The sequence below is a fragment of the Neospora caninum genome, chromosome XI (genome assembly GCF_000208865.1).
Source record: "Neospora caninum Liverpool complete genome, chromosome XI".
NCBI classification, from domain to species: domain Eukaryota; phylum Apicomplexa; class Conoidasida; order Eucoccidiorida; family Sarcocystidae; genus Neospora; species Neospora caninum.
Window position 1 is genome coordinate 885,837 of NC_018397.1, and position 27,673 is coordinate 913,509.

Genomic DNA, 27,673 nt, shown 5'->3' on the forward strand with positions numbered 1-27,673 from the left:
TGAACAAAGACCAAGACACACGAGAAGCCGCATCTCCCCTTGGCGCTGCCTTCTCTCTCCTTCCTTCTAGCCGTCTCTGTCTCTCCTTCGTCTGCTGGCCCTCCATCTCACTAGCTCTGTCTCTCCTTGTCTATTTTGCCTCTGCCGTGTCCTTTCCTCCCCCCGCTCTTTCCCCTCTTTCTTTTCCCGCTCTGTTGTCGAGATGTCGCTCCTGCTCGGAGGGTGGGTGTACGCGGCGGCCGCGGGCGCTCTCCTCCTCCTCTCGGGCTCTATTTACTGGTACTACGTGAGGCGGAAAGCCTCGAACCCTGTTGCCTTTCTCGCCTTTTCTGCGACTTTAACGGCTGCTCTTCTCCTCTGTCTCCTCGTTCCCCTCGACATCCTCGTCGTCAGTCGTCTGCCCGAAGGCGCTCTGGCTGCAGGCGCCTTTCCAGACGCACTGGCGACTCCCGCGGCTTTCGCCTCTCCTTTCAACTCTCGAGGTCTCACGTTTATGGACATGCCCGCCGAGACGAAGGCAGCTGGAGCTGAGAAAGATCTCGACACCAAAGGAGGAAGAAGACTCTCAGCTGTGGACATTCGAGGCAACAGTGTCGCTTCCCCTGCGTCTGACCCCCTGATACCCCAAAACACTCCTCCCGCTTCTCTTTCTTCTCCCTCTCTTTCTCGTTCTCCGTTTCCTGAAGGTCTTCGAGACCGTCTCTCCGACTTTTCTGATCCTCCTCACGGCTCTGCTGCACGACGCCTCGCTGCTGAAGAGCCTCTTCCTTCTCCATCTGCTCCTTCTCCGTCTTCTCCATCTTCTCCTCAGTCTTCTCCATCTTCTCCGTCTTCATCTTCTTCGTTTTCGTTGTCGGCGAGACCGCACAAGGACGTGGAGGCTGGGGCTGCTCGGCTGCCGTCGTTCTCGTTTTCCGATCAGGCTGGGCCGTTTGGTTTTGAGACTCCGCCCCAAATCGACTTCTCGGGCGCTGCGCTTCTCCACAGACTCCAGTCCGGCGCAGTGACTGTCGAGTTGCCTCCACTCGCCCTCGACGCCCTGTCGCTCAAACAGCTCTACGTGTCTCTCTTCTCCCTCCTCCTCTTTCTCACTTACGCGGCCGTTCCCTTCGCCTTCTTCTACTCCAGACAGCTCCAGAGTCTCAAGGCGGTGAGGGGAAGTGCCTAAAGAGAAAGACACGGCGGCGCAGCAGGAAAAACGAAGATGTTTTCGACGAACAGAGAGGAACGAAATGAGGGAAAGCGTCATCCGCAGTGGTCCGCGCAGACAGCGAGACGAGCTGTCTCACGGGAAGAAGAGAGGGAAAGGGAGAAGTGAGAAGAGAGCGAAACCGCACGAGGGAGGGACGACCGGATGAGGCGAGGAGAAAGGCGAGAAGGACACGGAAGAGAGACTGAACGAGAGCACGAGGCGTCCTTCCCTGCGTGATTGGTGTCCTTTTGCTTTTCTTTTCAGGAGTTCGGTCGCGGTCGATCCTACGACGTCGACACCCCTGTGGTTCCTCCCTTCACTGTCGCGTGCGCAGCGGCTCAGCGAACTCTCATCTTTGTCGTTCTTCTTCTTCTTTTCTTGTCTCTCTGCCTCACGCAACGTCCATCGTTTCGTCAGCCTTCTTCGCCTCCCTCGACGCACGCGGGAGACAAAGCAGGCGTGGAAGCCGCTGCTGCGAGCGTCGATTATGTTCTTCGCTACACAGCCGCGCTCTTCGATCTGGACCACAGCGGCGCAGATTCTCTCCTCTTTGTCGTCTCGGCCCTTCTCGCTTTCGGTACGACAAGGACGGCGAAACAAACTCAGACTTCTTCGCTCCCAGTACTTCTCGTGCTCCTCCTCTCGCCGCTTCCTCTTCTCCCTCGCGTGCTCTCTTCTGTTTTTGTTTCTCTTCTGCTCTTTCGTCTTTTTCAAGAGGAGTGCGGCGTTTCGTTGGCCCTCTGCGTCCGTTCTCCGCCTTCTCAATATTTTCCCCGTCCCTCTTCTTTCCTTTTCCCCTTTAACTTTTCTGTCTCTCTCTCAGGCCAGCTGGGGTGGGTTTTGGCCGGCGCCTACGGCATGGCAGCCTTGCCGGTGTTGTGGCTCCGCGGGCGAATGACGCCGCAGCAGCAACAGCGAGAAGTTCAAAGAGAAGTCGCCGAAATCCGCGAGCAACAACGCCAGCTCCAAGTACACCCGCGCAGCCACACTCTCCGCCCCTGCACGACAAACGTTCCATGCATCATAAATGTATATATGTATATATATTTATATATATATATATATATCTACAGATGTAATTGCGGGCACATGCGTGCATATACACATGTACAGACTTACCTCGACGCGTGTACATATATATATATATATATATGTACGTGTGTCTACATGTATATATATGCATCTATGCATGTCTAGGATTTTGCATTATATGCATATGCATGTATGCATGAATGCGTGTGTTTCTTCTCGAAACCGGCGGCGTGCACATGCGCGTTTTTGCCTGAGCCTGTGCGTGGCACTGGGATCGGCGTTTCGCCGCTCGGGTTTAACGGCATTTCAGCTCGCTGCATGCGGCGGGGACGCGCGGTGGGCGCATGCGGTGCCGGTCGGGCCTCGCAAGTTCACCCTCGAGGATCCTCGGAAGGGTGCGACGCGCTTTCTGTTCGTGCAGAGCAAGTACGTGAACGCAGGCGACGGCGCGTCTCTGACGGCGATGAGCGAGAAGGACCGCGCGAAGCTTCTGGAGCTGCGTACCCAACAGCAACAGTTCACAGAGCGAACGTATCGTCTCCAGGTGAAGAAACGCTCGGACTCACAGAAGAAGAGGAAGAAAGGACAGAAGAGGAGGAGAGGAGAGGAGGACAGAAGAGGAAGAGAGAAGAGAGGAGGACAGAAGGAAGAGAGAAGAGATGCGCACGGCTAGGTCGCGACAAGAACAGAAGAGTTCCGGGTAGAGCAGAGAAGAGCTGGAGAGGCGCGAGAAACCGCATCCTGTAGATAGTGCATGTGTACCACGCAATTCAACGGCGTCTCTCTCCGTGTGCATGCATGTTTATCTTTTCACGAGTGTCCTTTGATGTGGGGGGAACATGTGGGAAAGCCCGCGTCTTGGAAACAATGGAAAGGCGTGGGCGGCTGAGAACAAGTGGGGGCTGACCGTGTGTCGTGTCTGGTGCTCTTAGGAAGAAGAACAGCAGCAGTCGGGATGTCTCGCCTTTCTGTATCGCGGCGTTTTGCTCCCCTTTCGGTGGACGTTCGGGGTTGTTTTCTTCGTCCTTTCTCTCGTTGCGGCGGGCGCTCTCTTCCTCGCACTTTTCCAACGCCTCGAGTTCTCCAGGTGTACGTACAGCTGTGGCTTCGTTCTCGACGACGACGCGACCGCGCAACGCGACAGCGTCTTTTTTAATCCACTCGACGAGCTTCTTGTGCACCTCTCGCAGGTGCGGGCGACTGGCGAAAACGGGAAGAAGTCTGAGAAGAAAACAGGCAGGAAGAAAAGAAAGGGACGGATAGGAAGGGAAGGATAGGAAGGAAAGAGGCTACGAAGGAAGGGAGAGCGATGGAGATGAGAGAAGGGCGTGGTTTGTGGCGGGGTGACGAAGAGAAGAGATGGGAGAGAGGTGACAAGGAAGCGAAGAAAAAAGGGGACGTTGGGGCAGTCTCAGGCAAATGACAATGCGACGGAGACTGCGAGAGAGTCTCAAAGAGAGGCACCATAACACGACTCGGCGAGAGCCGCGTTTTTGTCGGAGGGCTGTCTCGCTCGTCACCGCGCCTCTTTCCCGTGCGGTGTCTGCTCTCGTCTTTGCTCGGTTTCAGTTTTTCCCCGCCGACTTTCTCCTCGTCGGCGTGTACATCGCTCTTCTGTTCCTCTGCCTCCTATACGGCATCTTCTCCTTGCGATTGCGCATCTGCACGAAAACCTGCGAGCCGGTCCGCCGAGGCCGCACACCCCCCGAGGTACGCCCCAACTGCGTGGGAAACTGCGTGGGAAACGTTTTTGGGCAGCGGGGATCTCCGAGGACACACTCGGAGAGAATCGAAAGACGCGACGCACGAAGAGCAAGAAGGCCGCACGCTTCTCAGACCGGCTGTATACCTGAATTTCCATGAAGCAGAAACGAAAAACACGAGGCACGTAGCGACTCCTATCTGCTCCCCTTGCAGCGGTTGCCTGTATGTACACCCGCGGGCCTCTCTTCGTTCTGTGCCGATCTTTGGGTCAAAATCCACACAGTTCAAACCTTTCCCTGCCGAATGCTGTGCTTCTCAGAGCCTCTTGATTCTCTGCTTCCTTCTCGTTCACTTCCTCCTCGCCGCCTCGCTCGCGCTTCTCTCGGTGCGTCCTCCCCCAGTCGGGCTTCTTCGCATTCTCTTCCCTCTGGTTCTTCGCATGCATTCGATCGGTCGTCGCGTTGGCGTCTTGTGCTGTCACCGCGTTCCGTCCTTCGTTCCCCCCACGGTTCTTCGCTCTCTCGTCTCGCCATTCTTCTCCTCCAATGGCGCGTCCCTGGCCTGCATTCGTCGTCTCTGTTCTCGTAGCCTGTGTGTGTCCCCTCGCAACCTCGCACATTGTGTTCCGGAGTCCCCCTCGACCAATCGCGTTTTTGCTTGGCCGTCTTTTCCGACGTTTCGTTTCCCGTTTCTTCCCGCTCTCTGTTTCACCTCTCACGAGGCTCATCGCCCCTTTTTCTCGAGTTGCATGCAGATGGCCCCTCGATACGCCTCGTTCGGTGCTCAGACGTTCTCGCCGTCGGTAAGCCGCGAAGCTTCGCGATGTCTGTCTTTCGACCTCGTTTCCCCTTCTCTCTGCGCCCCGCTCCGTCTCCGTTCCACAAGTCCCACATCCCTCAGTCCCTCGCTGTCTCCACTGGGGGGTTCCTCTGTCGCTACACACACGGTCACACATGTCTATATCTGTATCTGTTGATATCTGTATCAATCTGTACCTGCTGATGTCTATCTCTGCCCATCTAGCGACCCCGCTCTGTATCTCCGACAAACACAGCCCGTCTTGCGCGAGTGCATGCACACCTCCTGGTGCTCGACCGCTGCCTGGGTCTAGGAGATGAACTTTTCGCTTCTGGAGCTGAACGTAAATACATAAACACACATATATATATATATATGATTGGAGACGGATTGTGCGTCTCTTTGTGTGTGCAGAACGGAAGCGATCCGATTCCTTGTTCTCTCCAAGCAACTGCAACTGGCGAAGAAACATCGTGTCGCATGTCCTTCTTCGCTGCTGTCTTCTCCCGAGCTGCTATCGGTAGGTTTTCCGCTCTTTTCTCCATTGCGCGCCTCTCTCCGCCTTGGGTTTAAAGCATTGCCTGCGCGTCATCCTAGACCGTCAGCCCTCGTTCGCGTGGAGGGCTCTCTTCCTCGAGACGCCCGCTGGATTTCTGCGCGCGCCTTTTTGCCTTTCTCTGTCTCCACAACTCGCGGGGATGCATCCGTGAGAAACCGAACAACACTGTCCTTGGGAGACAGCGGTTCCCCAGCGTTTTCGAAAGGCCCTTTTTGTTCACACTAGTGGAGTTGGATAGGTCAGGGAAACGCCGACTGTTTCCCCCACCTTTCCGCCGACAGCGGTTTCCGTCATGAGATTTTCTTTCCTGCGGTGTGGCGCATGTGTGCTTTTCAGCGTATCCTTCCTTTGCGAACTTTTTCTTCTTCTCCAACTGGGTCTTCCTAGGTGAGACGCCTACTGCCGGTTGCCTCTCGGGCGCTCTCGCATGCAGAGGACGAAGTCGCTGTTGGATCCTGTCCATGTCGCACAGATTTCTGCCCACCCGAACTAGAGTCGAAATGTAGTCAGTGGATGGGTTTTTATTTGGGTATATAGTATGATCTTCTTGATTATTATAGGTCATCTCGCGTGGGTACTGCCGTTTTTTCCTTTCGCTCTCCTCCCTGTGTCTTCGCCTTTTCTCCGTGTTTTTCGCGTTTCGTCGCTTTTCCCCTGCAGTTCTCCCAACCTTCACAGCCCGTTGCGGCGCGATATATGCTTCCCTTCTCGTCCTTGCGGTTCCCTTGCTGGTTCGGAGTGATTTTCTGCGTGTGAGTCAGTTTCCTCAAGCGTCGCCTTCCCTGCGCCTCCTTTGTTCAGGCATCTACGCGCTCTGCGTGCTCCACTGTCTCCTGACGCGCCGCAAGCAGCCGTATCTTTCGGACCGGTGGCTGGAGGCAGACGAAAGCGCCGACGAGAGCCTCGGCGTCGAGGCGAGTCGCGCCTTTGCGCTCTCGGGAGCGCAAGACAGCTTGCGGGTTCTGGGAAGGCGCGGCGCGAAGGAGGAGGAAACTCTGAAGCTCCTGGCCACGTGCGACGAGGCGTGCGTGTGAGAAAACGGAGCCCGCGAAGACGCAAACGTTCTGCCCGGCCGTTTGGACCCGAAAGAGCGGCGAGTGCCTCGCGAAGGGTATCGGCCTCGCTCACCATCCGCGCGCGACAAGGGGGAACGAATAGAGAGCAGGAAAAGGCTTTTTTCGGCACAAAAATGTGTGGAGACAGAAGCCGCGAGAACGGATCGGCGAGCTCTGTGGGCGGTGCACGGATTGGAGGAGAGAAGCTGCGAGGAAAGCCGCGGGGCGCAGATGCGGGGCCGCAAGCCGGGAGCAGAAAAGCGAGGATCTGTTCTGGGCGATTTGCGCAGGCGTTTTTGAGTTCCGTTTCTTGCGTGAACGAAAAAAGCCACATTCAGACAGCCAGTTTGATTGCGTCTTGGCAGCGGCCTTTTTATACTAGCGGCAGGGAGATGACAGCTCTGAAACGAGCAGAGGGTATCGCGAATGCACACCGAGGCACGGTGGAGGTGGGGGGACCGATGCAGCTGTGTGTTGACGGCCCTGAGGAAAATGTCGAGAGAGAACAGGGACTTGTGACAGCGTTTCTGTGTTTATATATATATATAAGTACATGTATACATGTGTATACACGTGTATTCAACTTATTGAATAGAGAAATACGAGTACAATGAAGACACAGAGCTGCCTATGAAGCCGCTCGGGAGCGCGAGTGTACTTGATGGAAGTCTGGAGTGTTGCGGTGCCGTTCCTCAGTGTTTGTGACACGTGAACGGGATCGGTTTCGATCGCTTTCCAGGCGAACTTCGTTACATAAAAACGAGGCCTCACATGAGAGTCGGAAATCCTCGGCAAGAAAGGTGGTTTCCGATTCGTCTCGCTGAGATTTCACCAGTTGCGAGTTGCAGGCAGCAAGGGACAGAGCTGGACTCTCAAATTGCGAACCGTTTTTCGTTTACCCGAACGCGAACGAAAGAGGCTTTTTGTAGTCTTTGCTCTCTCGAGTCCGCCCCAGGCTAGACAGAAGAGGACGCGGCAGCTTCGATTGCACCGATTCGATTAGAAAGCATCGCGAACGATGGCAGAGTACAGTTTCAGGTTTTGACCGTTATCAAAATGCAGGCCTTTGTAAGGCGATGAAATGTGCGCGGGAGTCGGCTGCCCCATGCACAAGGGACCACAAAGAAACGTGTTCGGGGTGCCGGATACACCCTGCCGGTACTCGTCTTTGCACGGTCTACGCCAACAATTTTGTCGGGGTACCGTCGAAAAAGTTACAAACACTATATATTATCCGAAGATAAATGATGCACACAGGGCTTCACCCACGGCGCGCGGGGTACGGTAGAGGCCAGCTGCGTTCATTGTATGCAGTGACGATGTTTGGAGAACTCGACCATGCATCGACGGCATTTGGAGAACTCATCCATGGACAGCGGTTTTTCGTTTCCGCCCAGGTATTTGCGGATAGGGAACCTGGCACCACGCAAAAAAAGCCGAGACCATTCGTTGTGCGGCGTGCTTTGACACTGTGGTTCACGCTGTTCCCCGTAGCTGTTGCACACGTGCCGGTCAACTGCGCGGCTCCGCTGTTAACGCAAAAAGTTTGTGAAGACTGGAGGCGGGCGACTCTCTCTACGGCCACCAAGACCGAAGCCAAGGCAGGAGTCGCCTCCACCAAGGCGCGTCCCGCAGCGCCACTGCGGTGTTGACGTCGGAGACGAATTGCCTGTTCGCCATCTGCCTGTACAGCTCGTCGATGTCTTTGCTGTACTTTCGGACAAGGAGCGCCCGCTTCGTTTTGAAGGTGGGCGTGAGCATCCCGTTGTCGGGCGTCCACGCGTCGGCGGTCAGGTGCACGTTTTTGATCTTTTCAAAGCCGAGCAACTGCGCCTCGCTGGCGATCCGGTCAAACTCAGCCAGGATCTCTTTTTTCAGCGCAAAGTCCGCGAGGGCTCTCTGGAAAAGCGCGTCGTCGCCCGCTTCACCAGCCGGCGCTGCCGCAGCTGGATCCTCCGCCCGCTCCGCGTCCCCGTACGCCTTTCGCGCCCAGTCGAGGACCCGCCGCCGGTCTGGGACGACGACGGCGACCGGGTACGACTGGGAGTCGTAGCCGTGCACGAGCATGTTCTCGACGAACGCGCTCGCGCCGTAGATGCCCTCGAGTTTCTCGGTCTGCAGATACTCGCCCTGCGCCAGTTTGATGAGGCTCTTCTTCCGGTCGATGATTTTCATCGATCCGTCAGGTTGGATCTCCACCACGTCGCCCGTGGCAAGCCATGGCTTGGCGCCGTCGGCGTCGAAGTGCAGACACTCGGCGGTCAATTCTTTCTGCCGAAAGTACCCCGCAAAGACGTTGTCGCCGCGCACGAGCAACTCACCCTGCGGCTGCTCGCTCTTGGTCGCGTCGTAGCTCTCCCAGGAGCGCACCTTGACTTCCAGACACGCCGTCGGTCCGCCGACGCTGTCGTACGAGTCGTCGTTCCGGTACGCTTGCCAGCTCCCGGCGCCGGCGGTCTCAGTCATTCCCCACCCCTGGATGATGTTCAGGCCGAGGTACTTTTCGAGTTTCTGCTGCACGGCGGCGTCGAGCTTCCCCCCGCCGCAGGCGACGAACTTCATGCTGTCTGGCGAGCCGAAAATCCGCTCGCGCATGATCCGCGAGGCGCCGAGCAAGTCGTCGTACCAAAGGTTCGGCTGAGAGCCCTTCGCCGTGGACCGCAGTTTGCGCGCAACCGCGAAGCCGACCAGGAGGCGGTTGAGGAGCGGCTGCTGATTCAGCCGCGCCTCGATCTTCTCCAGCAGCGTCGTCGCGAGTTTCGGAACCATCAAGACGAGCGACGGCTTCGCCGCCCGCCAGTCCTCAGGGATCAACTCGCGCTTTCGGGAGAAAAACGCAATTCGGACGCCATGGGCCAGAGCCGCATACTCAATCACCCGCTCAAACACGTGGGACAGGGGCAAGTACGAAATGTGCACAAAGTCCGACGTGATGCCCAGCGTCGTCGGGTTCTGAATGTACAGTGAGCGAATCACTGCAACCCAGTTCTTGTTTGTCAGCATCACACCTTTCGGACTCCCGGTCGTTCCTGAGCCATACGCACACAACGAAAATGGAAACGCGTCACGAAGGCGGTGCCGGGACGTACGCGGCGACCGACACACTCACCGCGCGCTCCGAGGAGCGAGAGTGGAAGAACAGGAAACACAAACCCGACAAAAGGGAAACGCCTCTCCGACGACGCCGAGGCCCCTGTGTGTGTGCGTGTGTGGTGTGAAAAGGCTCATTTTGCTGACATTGAAATACGCTGCCTTCCGACACACTTCTCCGGCGCTCGGCTTTCAGAGGCGATTTCCACTCGCGTCCTTTCCCACGTGGTCCACCCGATGAAAGGCCAGAAATGGGGAACGGCAAAGACAGCCGAGGACAGCGTTGCTGTTCGACTGCCTCTCCTCACTGACGGCTTACCGGATGTATACACAATGGTGAACACGCGCTCTGGATCTTGCTTCAGCACCGGACGCGTCGGATGCTCCCTTCCGAGATTCAGCACTTCGTCAAAGGAGAGCACTTGCGTCCCGAGCGTTGCAAATTGTCTTTTCTGCTCGGAGATGTCGAGGTCTAGCGGCGGGTCCAGAGGCGACCTGGCGTGCAAGACCACGATTGTCTTCAGTTCCGAAAGCGACGGCTTCAAATCCTCGAGAAGCTTCAGCTTGTCGACATCGGTGACAATGCACGACAGCTCTGGAAACGCCACAAACACGGAGCCGAACGAAAGTGCAAACAGCTAGATCCACACGCTCGTCCGTCGGACACGTCTGCATGCCCATAGATGCGTAGGCGCGAGTGCATGCGCGAAGGAAGGGGAAAACGCTCGATTAAGCATAGGCATACGTGCCCGTACGCAAACGCGTAGTGAGTGCATTCGAAAAAGCAAGGAAAGGTGCACTGCGGTGGGGCTTCTGCATCCCCTCTGGTACGCTTTCCACTGTACGCCGTTCAAAAACGATCGCCGAAAGATAGCGAACCGAGAGCAAACGCAGGCTGGTCGAGAACCCCCGGAGGCCCTAAAGTTGCAGCTCTCGACTGTGCGGGCGACGGAGTGCTAGCAGTAGGCAGCCAAACACAGCGGGCGACGTCTCGACGCACGGCGAATCTCCGAACCACGGACACTGTAACACTCTCTCGGGACCGTCCGGCGTGGGTTGTGTGTGCGAAGTGATGGTCACTGACTTGATTGCTCGGCGATGCTTTGCACGTGCTCAGCGGGGAAGGTGTAATGGAGAGTGACAGACGTGAGAGGAGGGTAGGCGGAGACCGCTAAATCAGTGAAGATCCACTCTTTTCTGGACTGGAGGAGAATTCCGACGTTGGCGAATGTCCCGTCGTTTCGGTCTTCATCGGGGAATGTCTCCAGTTTTATCCCGTCAGATCGCAGCAGCGCGGCTAAACCTGAGCCGAAGGCACGGACTGTTTCGTCGACTTTTGCATAGGAGATATAGTCAAAGCCATCCGTGACCTCTGAACTTTTTCGTTCGCCCATGCACGGTTTCTCCGGCCCCTCGTGAAGCGACATTCCGACCTGGAAAATGCCGTACGGACTCCACCACCAGTCATTCTCCGTTGGGGGATCGAGAACTCGCGTGTCTGCAAAAGACGAGACTTGCAGCTCTGGATCGAACAGCGACTGCAAAGAGTTCCCGATCGAAGGTATCGAGTACCCGGAGTACGCCGCAAATCCCGTCGATCGCCATACTGCGCTCTCTCCTGGGCCTGCGGAAAACACGAGAGACCGAGGACAAAAAATCCGACAGCGGAATCAAACGCACAAAGCCTCTTCGACACCGACAGCACAGTTCTCAGAAACCGAAAGACGGTGGAGATCTGTGAAAATATCCGTTCCAAGCTCCGTGAACGGAGGTCCCGTGAGCCTGGATGACAAAGATGCACGCCTCGACGTGGAGCGGTTGACGAGAACCGGCACGTTCGTAGGAGCATCATGCGCGCATGCACGGACTCAAACAGGCGACAAAGTTTGAAAACTGACGCGGATAGGATACACACTTTGACTCCGTATACGCTCTGGGGTATACGGTGGCTAGGGAGACAGCGGTCCGCCGTCTGAGGGGACGCGGGGGTGGCCTGAGAGCAGAAATACGCGGGAGTCTCTGCTTCAAAAACGATGCATCAAGAGCAGGATGACCTGAGGCCCGCTTGAGCGAGGAGGCATGAACAGATGCGTGGAAGGCGGGCACGCGCGCTGGCCCTTCGTGTTACCACACTTTTCACGTGAAAAAACGCCGGTTCGGGCCACGAGAGGAAGCAGCACACCTCTAAGCACGTTGAAGAGAAGCCCCCTTGAAGAGCAGACGTTTTTTGATGGACGGGAAAAGACAGAAAATGAGGGAACGGGTCACAGCCGACACAGTCGTGTATACACGCGTGTGTGCGTAGCATTTCCGGAGACAGAGACAACGGAGTGGAGCCGAGAGCTGTGTTAACTGACTCACGGCCACGCGACGGGATTCGTGGTTCCACAGATACACATTCTCCAACACTTCGAAAACGAAGAGTCTCACTATTACCTGGACTGCCAACTGGGGTCGCGTACATCATCGTGGCCAAACAGCGGAAGGGTACTTCACTCCGCCGAGTCTGAGAAAGCTGCCTTCCGGAAAAGACTCTGTTCCCGAAAAGTGTTCTGTCGGAGGCTCACGGAAGCGAGAAGACGGACGCATACAACAGCGACACGCCAGGACGCGGAAAACTACCACCAAAAACTGTGAGACGTCAAAAGCCAGCCTCTCGCGACACGACGCCCGTGCTGCGGAAAAGTCTTGGGTAGTGGATCGCGTCTCGATCCCGTTCCGCTGCGGCGGTGAGAAGCAGCTCGGAGACAAGGAGCCCCCCGTGCAGCGAGATGGGTTGGTCGTGCTACTTTTCGCACACCCGCGGAGTCACCCGCTTCAACGGATCACTCGAAAATGCTCGCCGGTGACGAAAAGACGTGTTGAGGCGCCAGGGACTCCCGATTATTTTGTTCCCGGTTTGGAAGAAGGTATGCGTGCCTGGCAGAGAACCAGCTGTATGCAGCGTTCTCAGAGCAATCGTAAGCGCGGTCTCGGAAGCACTCCCCCCGTACCTGCAACGGTTGACACACGCACGAGGTCGAGGACCCAATCGTCCGGTTCTAGTGTCGAGCACTCCTGGCAACACCACTCGCTGTTCCCGGTGACATGCCGAGAACCGCGATTTTTGTGACGGCTGACGGACAGAGCCACAGGAGCGTATCGCACTCGAGTGACAACCATACTGCGACAGGTGGGGTCTTCGACAGTGACTCCGAGTTGATAACTATGGTGCTGCAAGTGTGCAGACTGGGTCAATGGAACCGGGAAGCTGCGAAAAGAAGTGATGCGTTTGTATCTGCAGACAGCACAAGAAGTCGACAAGGCTTCTAAACTTACTCCAGGAGTGGCAAGAGCGGCTCGGTTGCACCGTTAGACATGTACGAGACTCTCAGCTGCTCACTGGAAAACTAGGGTTTTTTTGGCCGCTGGCATGCGACAACAGGAATCGAACCGTGAGTTGCTTTCTTCGACAGGAATGCTGTCAAAAGTCGTCAACAGCATGCCTCCAGAAATACAGCGGCAGAGGGCAGACAGCGCGTTTTCGCAGTAAGTGACCCAATGGGAAATTATACATGTACGAGGCGGGTCCCGGGGTCTGGATCATCTAGGTTTCCACACACACAACGTCATCATTTGTCCACGTTTTGGTTAGCGGCGCATTCTTCACCCGCTACCAAAACAGCGACACTTCATGTGTTCACTAAATCCACTGAGGCGACATTTCAGTATTTCTCTTAGCAGTAGTTGCTTCTGCCTATAGCATTTAGGATCAGTGGTGCTGCAGAGAGGGTCAGCAATAACTATTGTAGGATCGACACTTCCGCAAGTTTTCCAGACAGAAAATATGGGCGCATACTGTTCCAGACGGTCAGCTGTTTTACTAACATATCGCACTCTAAGGTGGCCGGTACCTACACGGCCACACGAGGGTGAAAAAGATTTTGCAGGGAAGTCAATTCAACGTGCGTGTCCGGGTGGTTTCTAACTGGCTTTGAAGGCGTTCACGTTTTTTGTTTGTGCCACAAAGACACAGCCTCAGCGAGCACATGACCCACTTGATAAACGGAAGGCACAGTCTTTGACCAAGCTATTTACTGTCATTTGCAGTTCTCAAAAAGGCTGGTGGCGTCCTCGTGGGGTGGGGTGTCTCAACCACGACTAGCGGAAGGTTTAGGAATATCTCGAGATGGATCACAGTATCCGTGCAGCATCTGTGCAGCGCTTCATCCCGGCAAGCGTGTTTCTTCACGTCGAGCTCGTTGCCACCGCCCAGGCGGTTAGATTCTTTTGGAGGGGAACGTCTGATTCGTCAACGGTCCCTTTCTTTGACTCCTCAATGCGTTGAGACTGCTTAGGAACTGTGGTTTCGTGTTGCGTTGCTGCGTGATTGGCTTTCTGTATTCGTGACTTCTGCTTGTCTTCAGACGCTACAAGGTGGGACGTTGGCGAGCGCAGCAGACAACCTTCGTTGCTATGGCTGCACACGCTGCTAGTCCATTTCTGACATTTTTTTTTGCGCGTTTCCCTGTTCGCTTGGAAGTTTTTGTCTCTATCTTGAGAGGCGAGAGGTGGATTCGCCTGATCCCACTCCGGTCCTGCTTTCACGTCGGCGTTCCTATTTGTGCACTAATCTCGTGTCAGTTTTTTCACCTTGGTTGCAAACAGTTCAATCCTAAGTGACTGCAACTAGCCTTGCTTGGCAAGTCGTACGCTTATTCCTGCAAATAACAACTGGAACTCTTTTGGCAAGGCATAAAGACTAGGTTTTGTCTCTGCCACAGTGCTGTGAGTCTTGTCCCCGTCTGTCCCGTGCGTACGATTGGTTCGCTGGCTACACACCGCAACAAGTTGTTTGCCATCTCTTCTGTTGTTCATGTTTCTATATTTTGGCCACACTTTTCGTCTTTTCGAGCGAATGTTCGAGTGATTAGGGACCTGTGAGAGTTTCTCTGATTGTTTACACCTCACACCACGAAGCCCATTGCGGTGTGACATAGAGGGAGGCGTTTTCTCTCGGTTGTGGTGCTTCCCCTCTGTTGACATCTTTGTTTTCCGCCGAACGTTTGAATCAATGAACGGAGGAGGCAGAGGAAGAGGAGAGTCCGGTGGAGATAGAGGCCGAGGTGGAGGCCAGAGAGGGGGTGAAGGGAGAGGCGGCGACTACCGAAATGGCACCAACGCTCACGGAAGGGGATTCGAGAGTGGAGATCAGCGCAACAGATATCGTGGAGGAGGATCCTTTGGGGGAGGAGGCAGAGGAGGCATGGGTGGAGGAGGTTTCGGCTCTGTTTTACCCGTAATGCGCGGTCCTCTGAAGTGTCTTTCCAATCACTGCGGATTAGTCGTGTCGCGCCGCAAACAAGGGCTGGCTTTATGGAAGCACTTCGTGGACTTCAAAGCGAAAGCAGAGCCTGGGAAGAAGCGTATGCTCTCGTATGAGGCGCGTCGTGAACTTCTTGACGAGTTCTTGGATGGTCTGGTACGTTGCTAGTTACGGTTACTCAGTTTTCCCTGCCTGTCAATGTTGGTTGAACGCCCTGCGGATTATGTAAAGTTCAGCGAAGATGGTCCTTTGAAGCGTGAAGGATAAAGCGAATCGGGCTGTCGCGTCAGTTCGTCTGCCCTATTAGCGTAAAAAATTTCAACTGGACTGTAGACTAAACTCCTTGCTGTTGTGAGAGGGCCAGAGCTGGACTGCAACAACACCGTACCGAACATTCGTTTTTCATTCAGGGGGGAAGGCCATGATTTCCCACCTTATTATTTCACAGCCTCAGCTCGATCCTGTCAAAGGCCTGTCATCGCTTCTGTCGCTGTGGACGTGCGGAGACGCCTGTAATGTAAGGAGGGGAACGTAATAGGACGGCGTCACCACAGTGCGTTTGTGGCCATGCCAAGACGAATGCCTCCGACTCATATGCATGCTTATGGTGTCGATAAACCCCGTAGTTCTTTGTTCCTCGTACGCCCGTGAAGCCGTTTTACTTGGCATTTCTCCGACAACAGAGCATATCGCAAGGGTTTTCCCAGTATCCTCGGACAACTGGAGCCGAGCCAGTCGTGATCACGTCTGACTTCTGACTTCTCTTGCGGTTGATTGCAGGTTGCCCTGGACCACCTCAAGAGGGAGGAGCGATCTCTCATTCTATACGACGGAGATCACCTTCTCGTCTTTATGGGGAAACTTGAATATGTAGAGACACTTCGAGGCGTGACCTTGAGCATACATCCTCAGCAATGCGTAAACATGGCCAATCTTGGGCATCCCTCCAAGACGCACGACAGTGGAACTGAGGAAGTTGCCCAGGCAAGTAGCTTGCTGTCTGTGTCGTACATTTCCCTCCTCTTCCGTTCGCATGTCCGTTCACTGCAAGACGATTGTGTGTCCTGGTGACAAATACGATGTTGCCATTTCCCTCATCAAGGCGACGCTCTGTGCGAAAGAAGTGACCAGCAGCTTCCTGCGTCTATACTTGCCTTTTGCGCCTTACGTCGTATGCCCCCTCTTGCTATCTTGATTTATCTTCCTTTTCATAAGGACGTATCCATATCCATACATCTCTCTCTATAATATATATATATATATATATATATATATATATATGCTGGTGCGGGTGTCGGAGGATTTTGTGTGCCAGGATTTGCCACTGTGGAGAAGCAAAGGCAAAACGGAGGCACAAAAGGCAATACCCTATGTCACCTGAGTTATGGATTACATGGTCTTGTACCTTGCTACAATGCATACCCCCCTCATATAGTTCACGGGTAGCTTCTCTCGAGAGACCAGATATTTCGTTTTGCACTGTACCTCTGCAGATTTTGCAGTTGATCATGAATCATGCTGCAGTTCAAGAGGGGTACCAAATGTTCAACGGGGTCAATTTCTTCAAGGACCTGCCTGAGAACTTTTTTCCTCTACGCGGACAAAATAAAGCCTTCCAGATATGGGACGGTTTCTCCCAAGCTGTGGCGCCGTATCAAACGTCAGGAGCGCTGAGCTGGAACGCGGTATTCAATCTTCGTGCGTGTACTGCAACGAAGGCCATTCCCCTCGTCAAGTATATTGAGATCCAGGCATCCGCTGTAAGCGCTGGGGAACAGCGCTCTTGTGCGTCAACAGGAGGAACGTCGATTTGCTCATTGTCTCACCCACTTTTTCTACCTATGCACAACTTCCTACCCGAGAAACAGGGACTCATTGTTGTGCTACACAACGTTTTCGGTGGTCCTTTCTTTCCTTCGTTTTTCGTTGCAGATTGCGAAAAGGATGGTGGACTTGTCCACTGACAAAGGCTGCCGAGCCCTGATGGCCGATGCGGAAGTGATGAGAAGGCTCAATAAACGTCTGAGAGGGACGAAAGTGGAGTCTTTCCATATTCTCAATCGAGACACAAAACGGCCAGAGAAGAGGGTTTACAAGCTGAAGGAATTGATGACCTTCTCTGCGAGCAGTGAGGAGAGCCGTTTTGATTTGCAGGATGGCAGAACAGTTACGGTGCTGCAGCATTTTCAGGTGCGTCTTCCACCATCTGGAGCGTATAACTTCAGGATCGGTCTTTCGTTGGGAGTGGTGATGGAGTGTCTTCAGTCATTGAAAAACGTTTTGAAGCTGACGAGCAACATGAACAACGTTTGCCACATTCAACGGTCGCCTTCCTCTTGAGAGGCAGAAGTCTTTGCTGTGTAGACAAATGCAAACGCGGGCATGCTAACGTCTCGAGAACCACGCTTTTCACGTACTCGATGCCGTTGCTTTCTGCTGAAGCTGTAGACGGTTTCTTCCTCTGTTTGCATCGTGGATAACTTTCTATTAACATTCACAGAGTGCCCTCTAATTGCCACCGCCCCGCCGGGTTCCATTTCGACGGTACCTTTCCGTCAACCCCTATGCACTGTCCCGCCGAATGTCCGGTTCGGTTTTGTCCACTTTCCTTTTCAGGAATCATATCCTCATGTATCTGGTATTCCGCCGTTCCAGCTACTAATCAACACGCGCAGCAAAAATCGCCCCGCGTATTTGCCGATCTCCATCGTCACGCTCAAACATCAGCCAGTCCGGGAGGGCATCACTGATGAGGATCGTGCGCAGGTATTGTTTCTTCGTGACGTGGAAAGAGTCGTCTTCAAGGGAACGGTGACGGAGAAAGAACGGGCTTTTCAAGACCTGTCATATATCCCGGTGCTTGAACCATTACTCGTGTTTCTTCTCGTCTTTGTCATTGCGGTCCTGTCCCGCCAGGGTGAGGGGTCCGTCGACGCCTGTTCTTCTCGTCCGTGGTGGCATTTCCAGTGTGCTGATATTCGCTTTTCGTATGTTCCTGCCATGTGCTCAGATCGCAGAACACATGATCATGCCTCCTCGAAATCGCGTGGCAAAGAGTGAGCAGCTGTTAAGCCTTGTCTTTGGGCCGCAGGGAGGCTCAGCTACGAAGGTTCTCGATGCTTTTGGCGTAGTGCTGCAGCGTGAAGCAAAGACAGCAGAAGGGAAAGTCCTTGAATCTCCTCTCATCAAGTACCGCGAAGTCCCAGGCGGAATCCCAGGCAGGTCGACGAAAACAATCCGCCCAGCTCAGGGCGACTGGAATTTGCGGGACGCAGCCTTCTGCCGTGGCACAGTGTGCCGAGTCTGGGCATTGTATTCGTTCGTTGAGACCAATCAAAATGTTATTGAGAAGTTGGCAAGAGTCCTGAAAGCTCAGGGCGCAACGTACGGTGTTAATTTGACGACCAAACCGGGACTGGGCGCTTACACGAGAAGCGATCGGCGCGCTATGCTGGACCAGTTTGCCGCCTTTGTTGCTCTTGCAAAGACCAAGGGTTGCGAACTCCTCTTCGTGATTCTAAATGAACGCGTTTCCATGGAAATATATCAAATTGTGAAGTCATGCACGGACGTTAACTTCCCGTCGCAGTGTTTAAACGGACGACACAAATGCATTGAAGCGATCTTCCGTGGAGGTAAGCGAGAACGCCTTCGCAGAAGCCGGAGGACTGTAGAGAGAACGAGTGCTAGAGATGGGGGTAGCCACGTCATATTGGACCGACGGAACAGTAAGGCGGGGCAGAAAATCATCAGAAGGACTCGAAGAAGAACCAGCGGCCATGAAGGGGAAGGACCCTGTTATTCACTCCTGAATCACCTGCGCGACAGCTGTGTCTCAAACCTATATAACAGGGCACGTTGCCGCGGCCGGCTTCCTGAGTAGCCACTGCACAAAGGCCATTCCTTTTCCTCCAACTAATTCGTTTGATGTCACAGTGGTCTCCGGTTGTCAATACACCCCTCGAGAGATGATTCTTTTTCACCGCACAGTTTGTCTCCATGTTTCACATTTTATTTGTCACAAGGGTCTCGAGTTGCTTGAGCGCTGCACTTTCACCCGATTTTGAAAGAATCGAGGAGCGCCCACCGTAATATTCAGCTTACAGTATAGAGTTGCACAGGAAGGTAACTTCGTGGCCCGAGTAGAGGCATGAATTAGGGAAAGGATTGACAACATGTGCGGGGAGTGCATTCATTGGGCCTCTGTTGCGCTTATATCTTTGACTGTCATTGATGGCAGACAACCCAAATCCGCAGTATTTCGCAAATGTAATGTCCAAAGTGAACATGAAACTGCAAGGAGTGAATCAGACCCTTGAGGCGGATATACTCAAGCAGGAAATAGGAATGGACAAGAGTACATTGGTCTTATCAGTAGAAACATCCTTCTTTTCAAATCCAAGTAAACCACGCCCCCCCCCTACAGCGCCCGTGGTGTGTGCTTGTACGGGCAACGTAGATGATGATCTCGGGGTGTTCGGTCATGCTGTTTGCGTCGAATCTCGAAAGGAGCCCATTGTGACAGATATTGGAAAGATGTTTAGGATGATTCTTTCTTATCGAAAGACAGCCAAGAACTGGCCGGCGCGAATTATTTATCTTCGATCTGCCACCACAGAAGCACATTTCCCTCTTGTATTGGCAGGCGAAATTCGAGCGATCGAGGAGTTGTATGTTCGTGAAAACCGTCCGAAGCCTCGAATCCTCGCGGTGGCAGTTCAAAAGCGCCAGCAAACACGCTTATTTCCCACGAAGGAAATGCAGTCGCAGGGAAACAACCTGCCCCCTGGGTTCTTGCTTGCGGATTCTCTCCAACATCCAGGACAGTTCCGAAACTTCTTGTTGATCTCCCATAAAGCACTCCAAGGGACAGCCCGTCCAACACGGTATTACATTTTGAGAGACGATGCGAACCGGGACATCGAACGAGTTGCCCAGCTTATGTACTCCCTTTGCCACGCATATGGCCGCTGCCAGCGTGCGGTTTCCATTCCCGCCCCCATCTATTACGCTGAACTGCTCGCGGCAAGAGCTCAAAGCTACATGAAGGTTGGAATGCGTAGAGAAAGAAATATAGATATGGATGATCTTTCTCACCTCAGTGGCGAAAGTGGGGAAAAGATACTTGCTGAGACCCGGCAGTTTGCCGACGAGTATTTAAGAAGCACGGCAGCCAGGGTGACCCCGATGGTGTTTTGCTGAGAGAACACTGGGGACGTTTGTTACAGGTGTCGGGTGATATTCCGTCTTCCTTATTATGATGCTCAGCGAAACAGCCAAGGTGTCTCTCTGGCGTCCCATGGTTCCCACCATTTATGGTGACGATTTTTCTGACCTGTACCCTATGGTACTGTCGAGCAGAAGTGACCCACCTCGATGTAGTGATAGTAGATTTTGTCCATACGTCGACTCTCGAGTGCCTCATCTGGGCTACGGGAATCGCGTCATGAGTCCTTCAGTGTCTTGCTCTTTTTTGACAGGTAGCACCGTGATGTGACGATTCCACTTGCCTTTTTGTCTTCGTGCTTAGTGGCGCGTCGGGGGTGAACTGAGCAGCCGTTTCTTACGGTAACCGGCGCCTGTCCCTCGGTGCTGCTTGTCATATCTCCGTACATCGACGCATACCCGATTTTGCACAAGCTTCTCCGGTGGGAGAAATCCATTTTTTTTCGGCACTGTAGCAGCGCGGTGGTGGTACGGATAATGGCGGAATGACGACTGCACATGCACCGTCCCGTGCAGTATGGTACACGGACTCCCACGCTTGCAGGGACTCGCTTTCGATCACTTTGTTGCTGTAGTGTAAACGATGATTGAATTATCGAGGAACAAATTGCAGTTTGTTCCCCTGTTAATCACGATCATCGGCGAGGAAGCCATTCTAGCCCAGCAGCAAAATTCCGCGTATCGAAACAGGGTTTTGTGACGACACTGCGAGACCTAAAGTTAGCAAATCAAAACGAATCAGCCGCCTCAACGCCGCCCGACACGCTGCTGACCAGCTGTCATTGTCGCTGCCCGATTTACTTCTGCAGTCGCTACTTGCAGCGATAGTTTTGTAGGCTTAGAATCGTGGTGATACAGACGAGTTCAACTCTGCCGAACCACACGTCGTCCACGAAGTCCGGCCTTGCTGAATGTCGGTATTCATGGTCGGAGCAGTAACTTCCTTTGAAGTGCCAACCTAGTAAGTGTGGCTTCTGATCTCAGCATTCGCAACACCAACAATCCCATCAATGCTCGCAGTGTTCACACCAGAACCCCATCACTGAGCCGTGCTGGACCCTAACGAGGACTAAATGTGGTAGTTACTGTACTGCAGGCTGAGAGCCACGTAGAGTTGCAGAAATGCGCCGCTGTGTCGCCTGGTCAGCTTTGTTGAGACTGGCACGGAACACGACGAGTCTTTGCTCCAGTCGTACAACCGCAGCAGCTGTCTTGGTTCACCAGCTTCAGGTCTGAAACCTTACCTGGCAGATATCCCGATGTTCGCAGCCTACCGCGAAACCAGCTTCCCTTATAAGGAGCCCTTGCTTTCTGCGTGGGTAACTGACACTCGCCGACCGTTCATATGCTTCCCGATTCCGTACCTGGATTCTTACATGATCCATCCGATGCCGTTGTCAGGGACCGGGAGGCGGGAGATGGGGGGAAACCGTGGAACGGTTGTGTTTACATTCGGCAGGGCCACAATTTATGGAAGAGGATATAGGCAGCCAACACAAGAGCGCGCGCGTTACAAGTGCTTACAGCATCTACCAGCATACGTGGCCTTGGCACTACAGGTCGACTTGAAGTCGCGCACCTTCGATGCGTTGGCGTCCTTCAGGACATCATGCATCGGGTGTCTCTGAAAGGCCAGTAGCACCCCATTTCGGTGGCACTCTCACAGCATTGGTCGTTGCGCTCGGCTGAAAACACGGCCCTCTTTAGCCGGTTTGCACTTAAAAGTAGTCACTGATTTGAGGCTTGGGACACATATAAGTTCACGGTTGACTGACTTTGTGGAAGGGTGCATCCACATCTCAACTTTTAGAAACTGCATCCCAGACTATCAGCATTGACAATAAACACGCAGAGCCAACGACACCGAGTCCGTTTAAGGCCACTCTAAGCCTTGCCCTCGAAGGTCACCCTGTTACTGGAATACCCATTTTGCTCCGCCCACTGAATGACTAGCTTGGTAGAGCATGTGCCCACGTCCCGGCAGTACTACAGAAAAGTAGCCAACCTTATGCTTACACCATGACTGCAGGCACGCGCCCGTTGCTCGAACTCGCATGCCGAGAAAAACGAGAACCCAGCCTTTATGCGTCTATTCATTTCCGCGCGCTCGGGGACATCAACTACATATTGCCAGGCTCGATGTGCATGAGGTAATTCAGTGGAAAAAGACGGCATTGCCAGAACGCCTACTCCACAGTGCGCTGTCACGACGTGTCCCGCACTTTAAACGCATGCTCTACAATTCGACACGCTGGAGCGTGTTGGCGTATTCAGAGCGTCAAAAACATGAAGACGCAATACCTGGACTGAACCGTCTGCGGAAGCCTCAAAAGAAGACGAGATCTTTAACCACGAAGTGGGCGCTGTGTGATGGATGAGACTGGACAATCTCGGGCGGGAATTCATGACCCACTACGATCCGAAGATTTTTTTTGCGGCCCAGCAGGACAACACAAGGCAAAAACCGCCCCAAAAACGCCCAGGGTTGTATAACTACAGGTGTTTAACAGTACAAATGTCTGCTGTTGACCGGATCTTGTCGAGTTGTCGTCTCTTCGGATGGCGTCCTAGACGACTCAAGAAAGACATGTCATCCGAAGAAGGGGGCATGATTTTAAGAGCATCCCACGACTGTTTTCAATGGCACCGGCCACCCCATGGTTTGAAGGCAGACCCAGAGCGCAGATAAGAGCCCGTGAAACGTGAACTCGACTATATCACAGCACTTTGGCGTTCTAAAATGGCGAACGCAGACAACTCATGCGTCGTCAGACGGAGAAGAAACAACTGGATATGAGAGATACCACCTCTGTCACACCTTTTCACTAAGAGCTGGGAACAACCCCAAGTTGCGCAGTAGCGAAACAGATGCCCTTCCAGAGAGTGCCGCAAGTGTGGCTGCAGCTGAGACAGCCCATAATGACGGAGCTTATAGCTGCCTGCACATCTGTATCCAACTTTTAACACAGAAGACTAGCAGTCGAGTTACCTTCAGTCTGTCCTTGCTTAATCACTAAACATTTGAGAAAATTCCTTGCCAAGTGTTCTTTTCAATCGGAACGTGACCCTTCCTGCTTCGCGCATTGCTACGACTAAAATTAAAAATTCGTTCTGAACGGAAGAAAACGAAGGAAACCACAAGGCACAGCATGCGCTTACGCGATACATGGCCAACGGTCCAACTCCTGTTGTTTCGACAGTTGCCAGGCAAAAGACTCATCTACTGAGTCAAACCAAACAGGGTTTTGTCCCCGTTTAACGATCCGCATACAGGATACAGAAGGAAGACACTGAAAAAGAAGAAATTCCACCTGTTCTTGCTGGCCGAGGTATTCCGAAAGAGTAGACACGGGCGTCGCGCGATGAGAAAACAAAGCTCTACCGTCTGGTCTACGACTTTCACGCTCCTCTTCCAGCAAACCCCACGCCCACGGGAGTCACCTCTGAACAAAGCCGCTCCCATCATGTTTTTTTAACTCATCCTTGTTAGAATTTAAGTGAGCAAATATATGAAGACCTGTCCAGGTGTGGCCTTCATAGTCCTCTTCCTCCAACGAATGTCCATTCTCCAAATTGCTGCGGATTGCCAGAGTGCTTGACCCACGTTTTTTTTCTTCTCTCCACATTCTCTGGCCGTCCCTTCACCTATTCGTGTACTGCCAAGGCACATTTTCTGCGATCCTCCTTTAATCCCCCAGCGTGTACGCAGAAACAAACCAACGGAAGAAGCACAGGGAAAGGAAGCCTTCACAGTTCCCCTTTTTCACCTTGTGACAAACAAGCGCCGCGTGACAAGACCTAAAATGCACCAGTAAACCGCCGCCTACTGGAGGCACACCAACAAAGGAACAACACCACCCACAGAGCCCCCTTTTACACAGGTCTCCCCGCCTTCCTTCCCAAAAAAGAGAGCGGAGAAAACGAAGACTCCGAGTGCACCGAGGTACTTTTTTTCCAGCGGTCCGTCCTTTCCACTCAACACACAGAACCCGACAATTCGGTTGCTATTTCCAGTGGCCTGTTCCCTTTGCCGCGACATGTTTTGGAGCGATGAAAGGCACCTAACTCGAAACACTGCCGCCATCATCTACGTCTCCTCCCCCTCCACTTCCCCTGTCACATTTCCGCGTTCTTCCAAAATGTTTGCCATCACATGGATGGAGCGTCACGGCGCGATCCTCCCTATCCGAAAACACTCCTCTCCGCTCTCGCTTCGCGAACTTCCGAGCGTCTCATTTGGCCGCGCCATCTTCCAGTTTGGTCCCAGAAATCCACAGGGCGCTCTGGCGCGTTTTCGCACTCTGCTGCCGACGTCTCAGGTACCCCAGCAACTGGAAGAGCGCGTCGCCTGTGTGTCTGCCTCTCTTCCGCGACCCACCCCCAAGCGCAAGAGAAATTCTTCACGCTTCGCCTTGGAACGGGGTTACTCGGTTGTCTCTCCATTAACCTGAGACACGACGCCGCGTTGTACGCGCTTCCAAGTTCCGCCCCGTTGTTTTCGCTACTTCAGTGTACAGTCATTGCTTCTGTGTCTCTGTATCGTCGCCTGATTCCAGAACCGCCTTAGTGTCTCTCGCCTGGAGAGGGGTTTCCTCGTCCCGCTCCCCTAGCCGCTCTCGACTACCAACAACGCCGCTCGCTTCGGCTGCCTCCGCCGAGCTTTTTTTCTCTACACTCTTTTTCTCGCGCTTTTCCTCTTTAGATCTCGAGTTGACGGAGGCGTCCTCTTCCTCGTGCAGTCGCTCGCGATCCCCGGAAGCAGGCCCCCGACCTCCTCTTGAACTGCCAGCGCCATTCTCAGGTTCGTCTCCGGGCTCGCCGCCGTCGCTCTCGTCACTTGCTTCATCGGAATGGAGTTCGTCTGCACAGTCGTCTTTGTCGTCTGCTGCCGCGGGGGGGGAAGTGAGCAAAGCCATCTTCGCAGCCTCGTACATTCCTCTCTGACTCCGCTCACAGGCGTCTTTCTGCGAAGCTTCACCCAGCAACTCTGCAGCCTCCTTATGAGTGCGGGAGTCTTGGTGACGGCAAATTTTCTTGCGTAGACTTCGCATGTTGGTGACCCTTGACGCTCCCGAAGGCTTCACTGCTCCGTCTGCCCAGTGGCTTACAATTTTCATGCCTCGCTTCCGCGCGCGCAGACCCCTGTCTTTCATCGCTCGGCAGTACAGACACCCAAGCATCCCGCCACTCAAAAACAGCCACTTGTACTTTTCCGTGAAGTGGTCTTTTTGCCCAATGGTCCAGCAGTCCGGCAGATTCCGATCTTCCTCGTCGCCTCGTCCATTGCGTTCGTGTCTTTGCGCGTCCACGCCAAGAGACGCCACCGAGCGCCCGTTCCCGGCGCCTTCCTTGTCCCCAGGACTCGTCGCACGCGTCAGTCTCGCAATTCCCCTTCTGCGAGACTTTCCGTCGTCGCTGTCCTCAGTTTCACGGTCCGGTGGGCCACCGAGAGACCGGCCTTTCTGCGGCACGAAGAATCCCGCGTCGGCTGCGGCGAGGTCCGATTGCCGTGCCTGTTCCTCGCTCGCCTCCGGGTCGCTCAACGGCGCCTGTCTGTCGCGCCGCCCCTGGTGACCGCGCAAGGATGGCACGAAGAATGAAGAAGCGGGGAAAGACGCAGTGTCCCTTTCGCGAGGACTCGGGTTCCTTAAATCGTCGTCAACGCAACGGCTTCGCGTCTGCCCACCCGCCGGAGACAATCCAGCGTCCCCGCGCGCGCGGAAAGAAAGCGCCGGCAGCTCTGTGTTCAAACTCTTGCTCAAGGTCCGTCGGCATGGCGAGTGCCGATCCCCAGTGAGGCCCGCCCGCAGAGACGTCTCCAGGCACAGCCTGTCAAACGCTCTGGGCGCCGCCCGAGCTGAAAAACACGACAAACGATCGTCCCCATCGGGTCCCGCGCACGCACAGGTCGCCATTTCGGGCTCCTCCTCTCGACGCCTCTTGCCTTCGACTCTGTCGGCGACTTCACTCAGCAACGACCGAACACGTCTCCCCTCAAGGTCCACGTGGGGTTTCTGCGCTCGATCACACAGACCTCGCGCGGATTCCCAGTCCTCTTCCCCCGCAAGCGCCGCCTCCACCGAGCTGCGCAGCGCCGCGGGGATGTCATGCCTGGCCCGCTTTTCGAGCAGGCCTCCGTCCTCTCTGCCGCGCCCTTCTTCGTCGCTCTCAAGGCGCCCGGTCCGTGGACTGCGACTGGTGGCTGAGTGGAGGGGACTCCGCGAGAGCATCAGAGCCAGACTCAGGCGAGCTGCCTTCTCTTGATTTCTCTCGCGAAGCCGCTCGAGGCACTCCGCAGCCTCTCGACTCGCAGACGGTCCCGCCTGGCTCTCTCGGGGCCCGCAGGGACACAGACACGCGTCGCCAACACAAAAGGGCGATGCCGCCGCGGCGCCGCGGCCTTCCCGGTTCACTCCCGAGTTTCTCTCGAGCCGGACACCGTCAGCATGGACTGTTTCGGACCTGTTCCCCAACACCAGCTTCCCAGGCGCGCCTTGCGCGAAGGCCCTCGAGAGGAGCTCGTCGTCCAACAGCGCTTCCCCCCGTGCACGGCTGACCCCGCCCGGAGCAGAAACCCGGATGTCTCGACCCTCCACCGAGTACCGCCGCAACGCCGACGCAGCTTCGCCGAGGATGCGCTGGACCGACCGTTCCCAGACGTCTTCAGGCAGTTCTGCCGACGGGGGGTCCCCCTCGTCTGTCGCTTCCCTGCTCGCCAGGCTTTCCGTATTGGCGCGTCGCTGTCCTCTGGCGACGTAGTCTGCGCCTCGGCGGCCAATGAGGGCAGCGTCCCTCGGCCCCGGACAGCAGGGGAGAGGAGCGTCCAGCGGCTGTCGCTCCGCAGGCCAGGCTGCCTCCCACACGCTGTCTGTGTCGTCGGCCGAGCCCCGCGACGCTGTGGACAAGGCGCAGATGCACCCGTCGCCTGCATGACGTCCCAAGTCTGGAGTTGCGACGGACGCGCTCCGTTGCGTCTCGCAGAACCGACTTTCCGAGTGTCTGCTTCGAGGAGACAGACACCTCTTTGGCAGTCGAAAGATGTCGCTGGCTGTGGTTAGGAGGCGCTCCAGGACCCGGCCGTCAGCAGGCGGGGTTCGAAGCGACGAGAAGGCGGGCACCCCGACTTCGCACTTTGGCAGCCGCGCGTCGAAGGACACAGAAGTTTCTGCAGTCGAGATGGACTCCTGAGACGTGCCCAGTAGGCGGGAAAACCCGGAGTACGCAGTCGAGACGCCTTTGTCGTCCCGCTGCGGGCTTTGTCCAAGCGACCCGGACGGCCGTACACCCGACAGGCCGTTCCGGCCGGTTCTGGAGGAAAAGCAGAAGGCATCGCCCGGATCGGTTTGTACGCGGGCGCGTTTGCCAGCCGTGCCCCACTCGGGCGGGTCCGTGTCGAAGGGCGGCAGCATGTCTGCTTGTTTGGAGAGGCGCTCCGAGTCGGATTCCTTTCCACCTTGTGGACTTCTTCGGGTCTCCCAAAGGAGCTTGCTGCATTTAGGACAGGCAGCCGCGAGACGGTAGCGAAAAAGACGACCGCAGCGTTTTCCTCAATGTGCCGAGACAGAGGCCTTCGGTGGAGCGCTGCCACGGGGTGAAGAAGAGCCTTCCTTCCGCGTTTTTGCAAGGTCGTCCCCGGTATGAGGCAAACCAATTGCTTTCTAGAGAAAAAGCCGAGACAAGGATATACAGTGCGCATTTCGCGCCGTAGTGGC

General features: G+C 54.9%; 4 protein-coding genes across 4 annotated transcripts; 2 read left to right on the forward strand and 2 right to left on the reverse strand.

Moving 5' to 3' along the window:
- Positions 1-202: 202 nt before the first annotated feature.
- NCLIV_054240 (putative lysosomal cobalamin transporter,related) lies at positions 203-6,319 on the forward strand (the record flags this gene model as incomplete). The annotated part of the gene is made up of 11 exons (XM_003884976.1): positions 203-1,150; positions 1,457-1,769; positions 2,016-2,161; positions 2,535-2,768; positions 3,157-3,414; positions 3,794-3,934; positions 4,248-4,313; positions 4,683-4,730; positions 5,141-5,246; positions 5,622-5,672; positions 6,087-6,319. 11 exons carry the CDS (start codon positions 203-205, stop codon positions 6,317-6,319), a joined length of 2,544 nt encoding a protein of 847 aa, XP_003885025.1.
- A 1,596-nt stretch (positions 6,320-7,915) lies between these two features.
- Positions 7,916-11,897, reverse strand: NCLIV_054250 (Acyl-CoA synthetase, related; the record flags this gene model as incomplete). Its single annotated transcript, XM_003884977.1, has 4 exons — positions 7,916-9,369; positions 9,750-10,025; positions 10,515-11,054; positions 11,867-11,897. 4 exons carry the CDS (start codon positions 11,895-11,897, stop codon positions 7,916-7,918), a joined length of 2,301 nt encoding a protein of 766 aa, XP_003885026.1.
- Positions 11,898-14,483: 2,586 nt separating this feature from the next.
- Positions 14,484-19,937, forward strand: NCLIV_054260 (hypothetical protein; the record flags this gene model as incomplete). The annotated part of the gene is made up of 7 exons (XM_003884978.1): positions 14,484-14,891; positions 15,516-15,605; positions 16,238-16,495; positions 16,668-16,925; positions 17,352-17,501; positions 17,746-18,370; positions 18,976-19,937. The coding sequence occupies 7 exons, from the start codon at positions 14,484-14,486 to the stop codon at positions 19,935-19,937; spliced, it is 2,751 nt and encodes a 916-aa protein (XP_003885027.1).
- A 4,541-nt stretch (positions 19,938-24,478) lies between these two features.
- On the reverse strand, positions 24,479-27,370 carry NCLIV_054270 (conserved hypothetical protein; the record flags this gene model as incomplete). Its single annotated transcript, XM_003884979.1, has 1 exon — positions 24,479-27,370. The coding sequence occupies one exon, from the start codon at positions 27,368-27,370 to the stop codon at positions 24,479-24,481; it is 2,892 nt and encodes a 963-aa protein (XP_003885028.1).
- Positions 27,371-27,673: the final 303 nt, after the last annotated feature.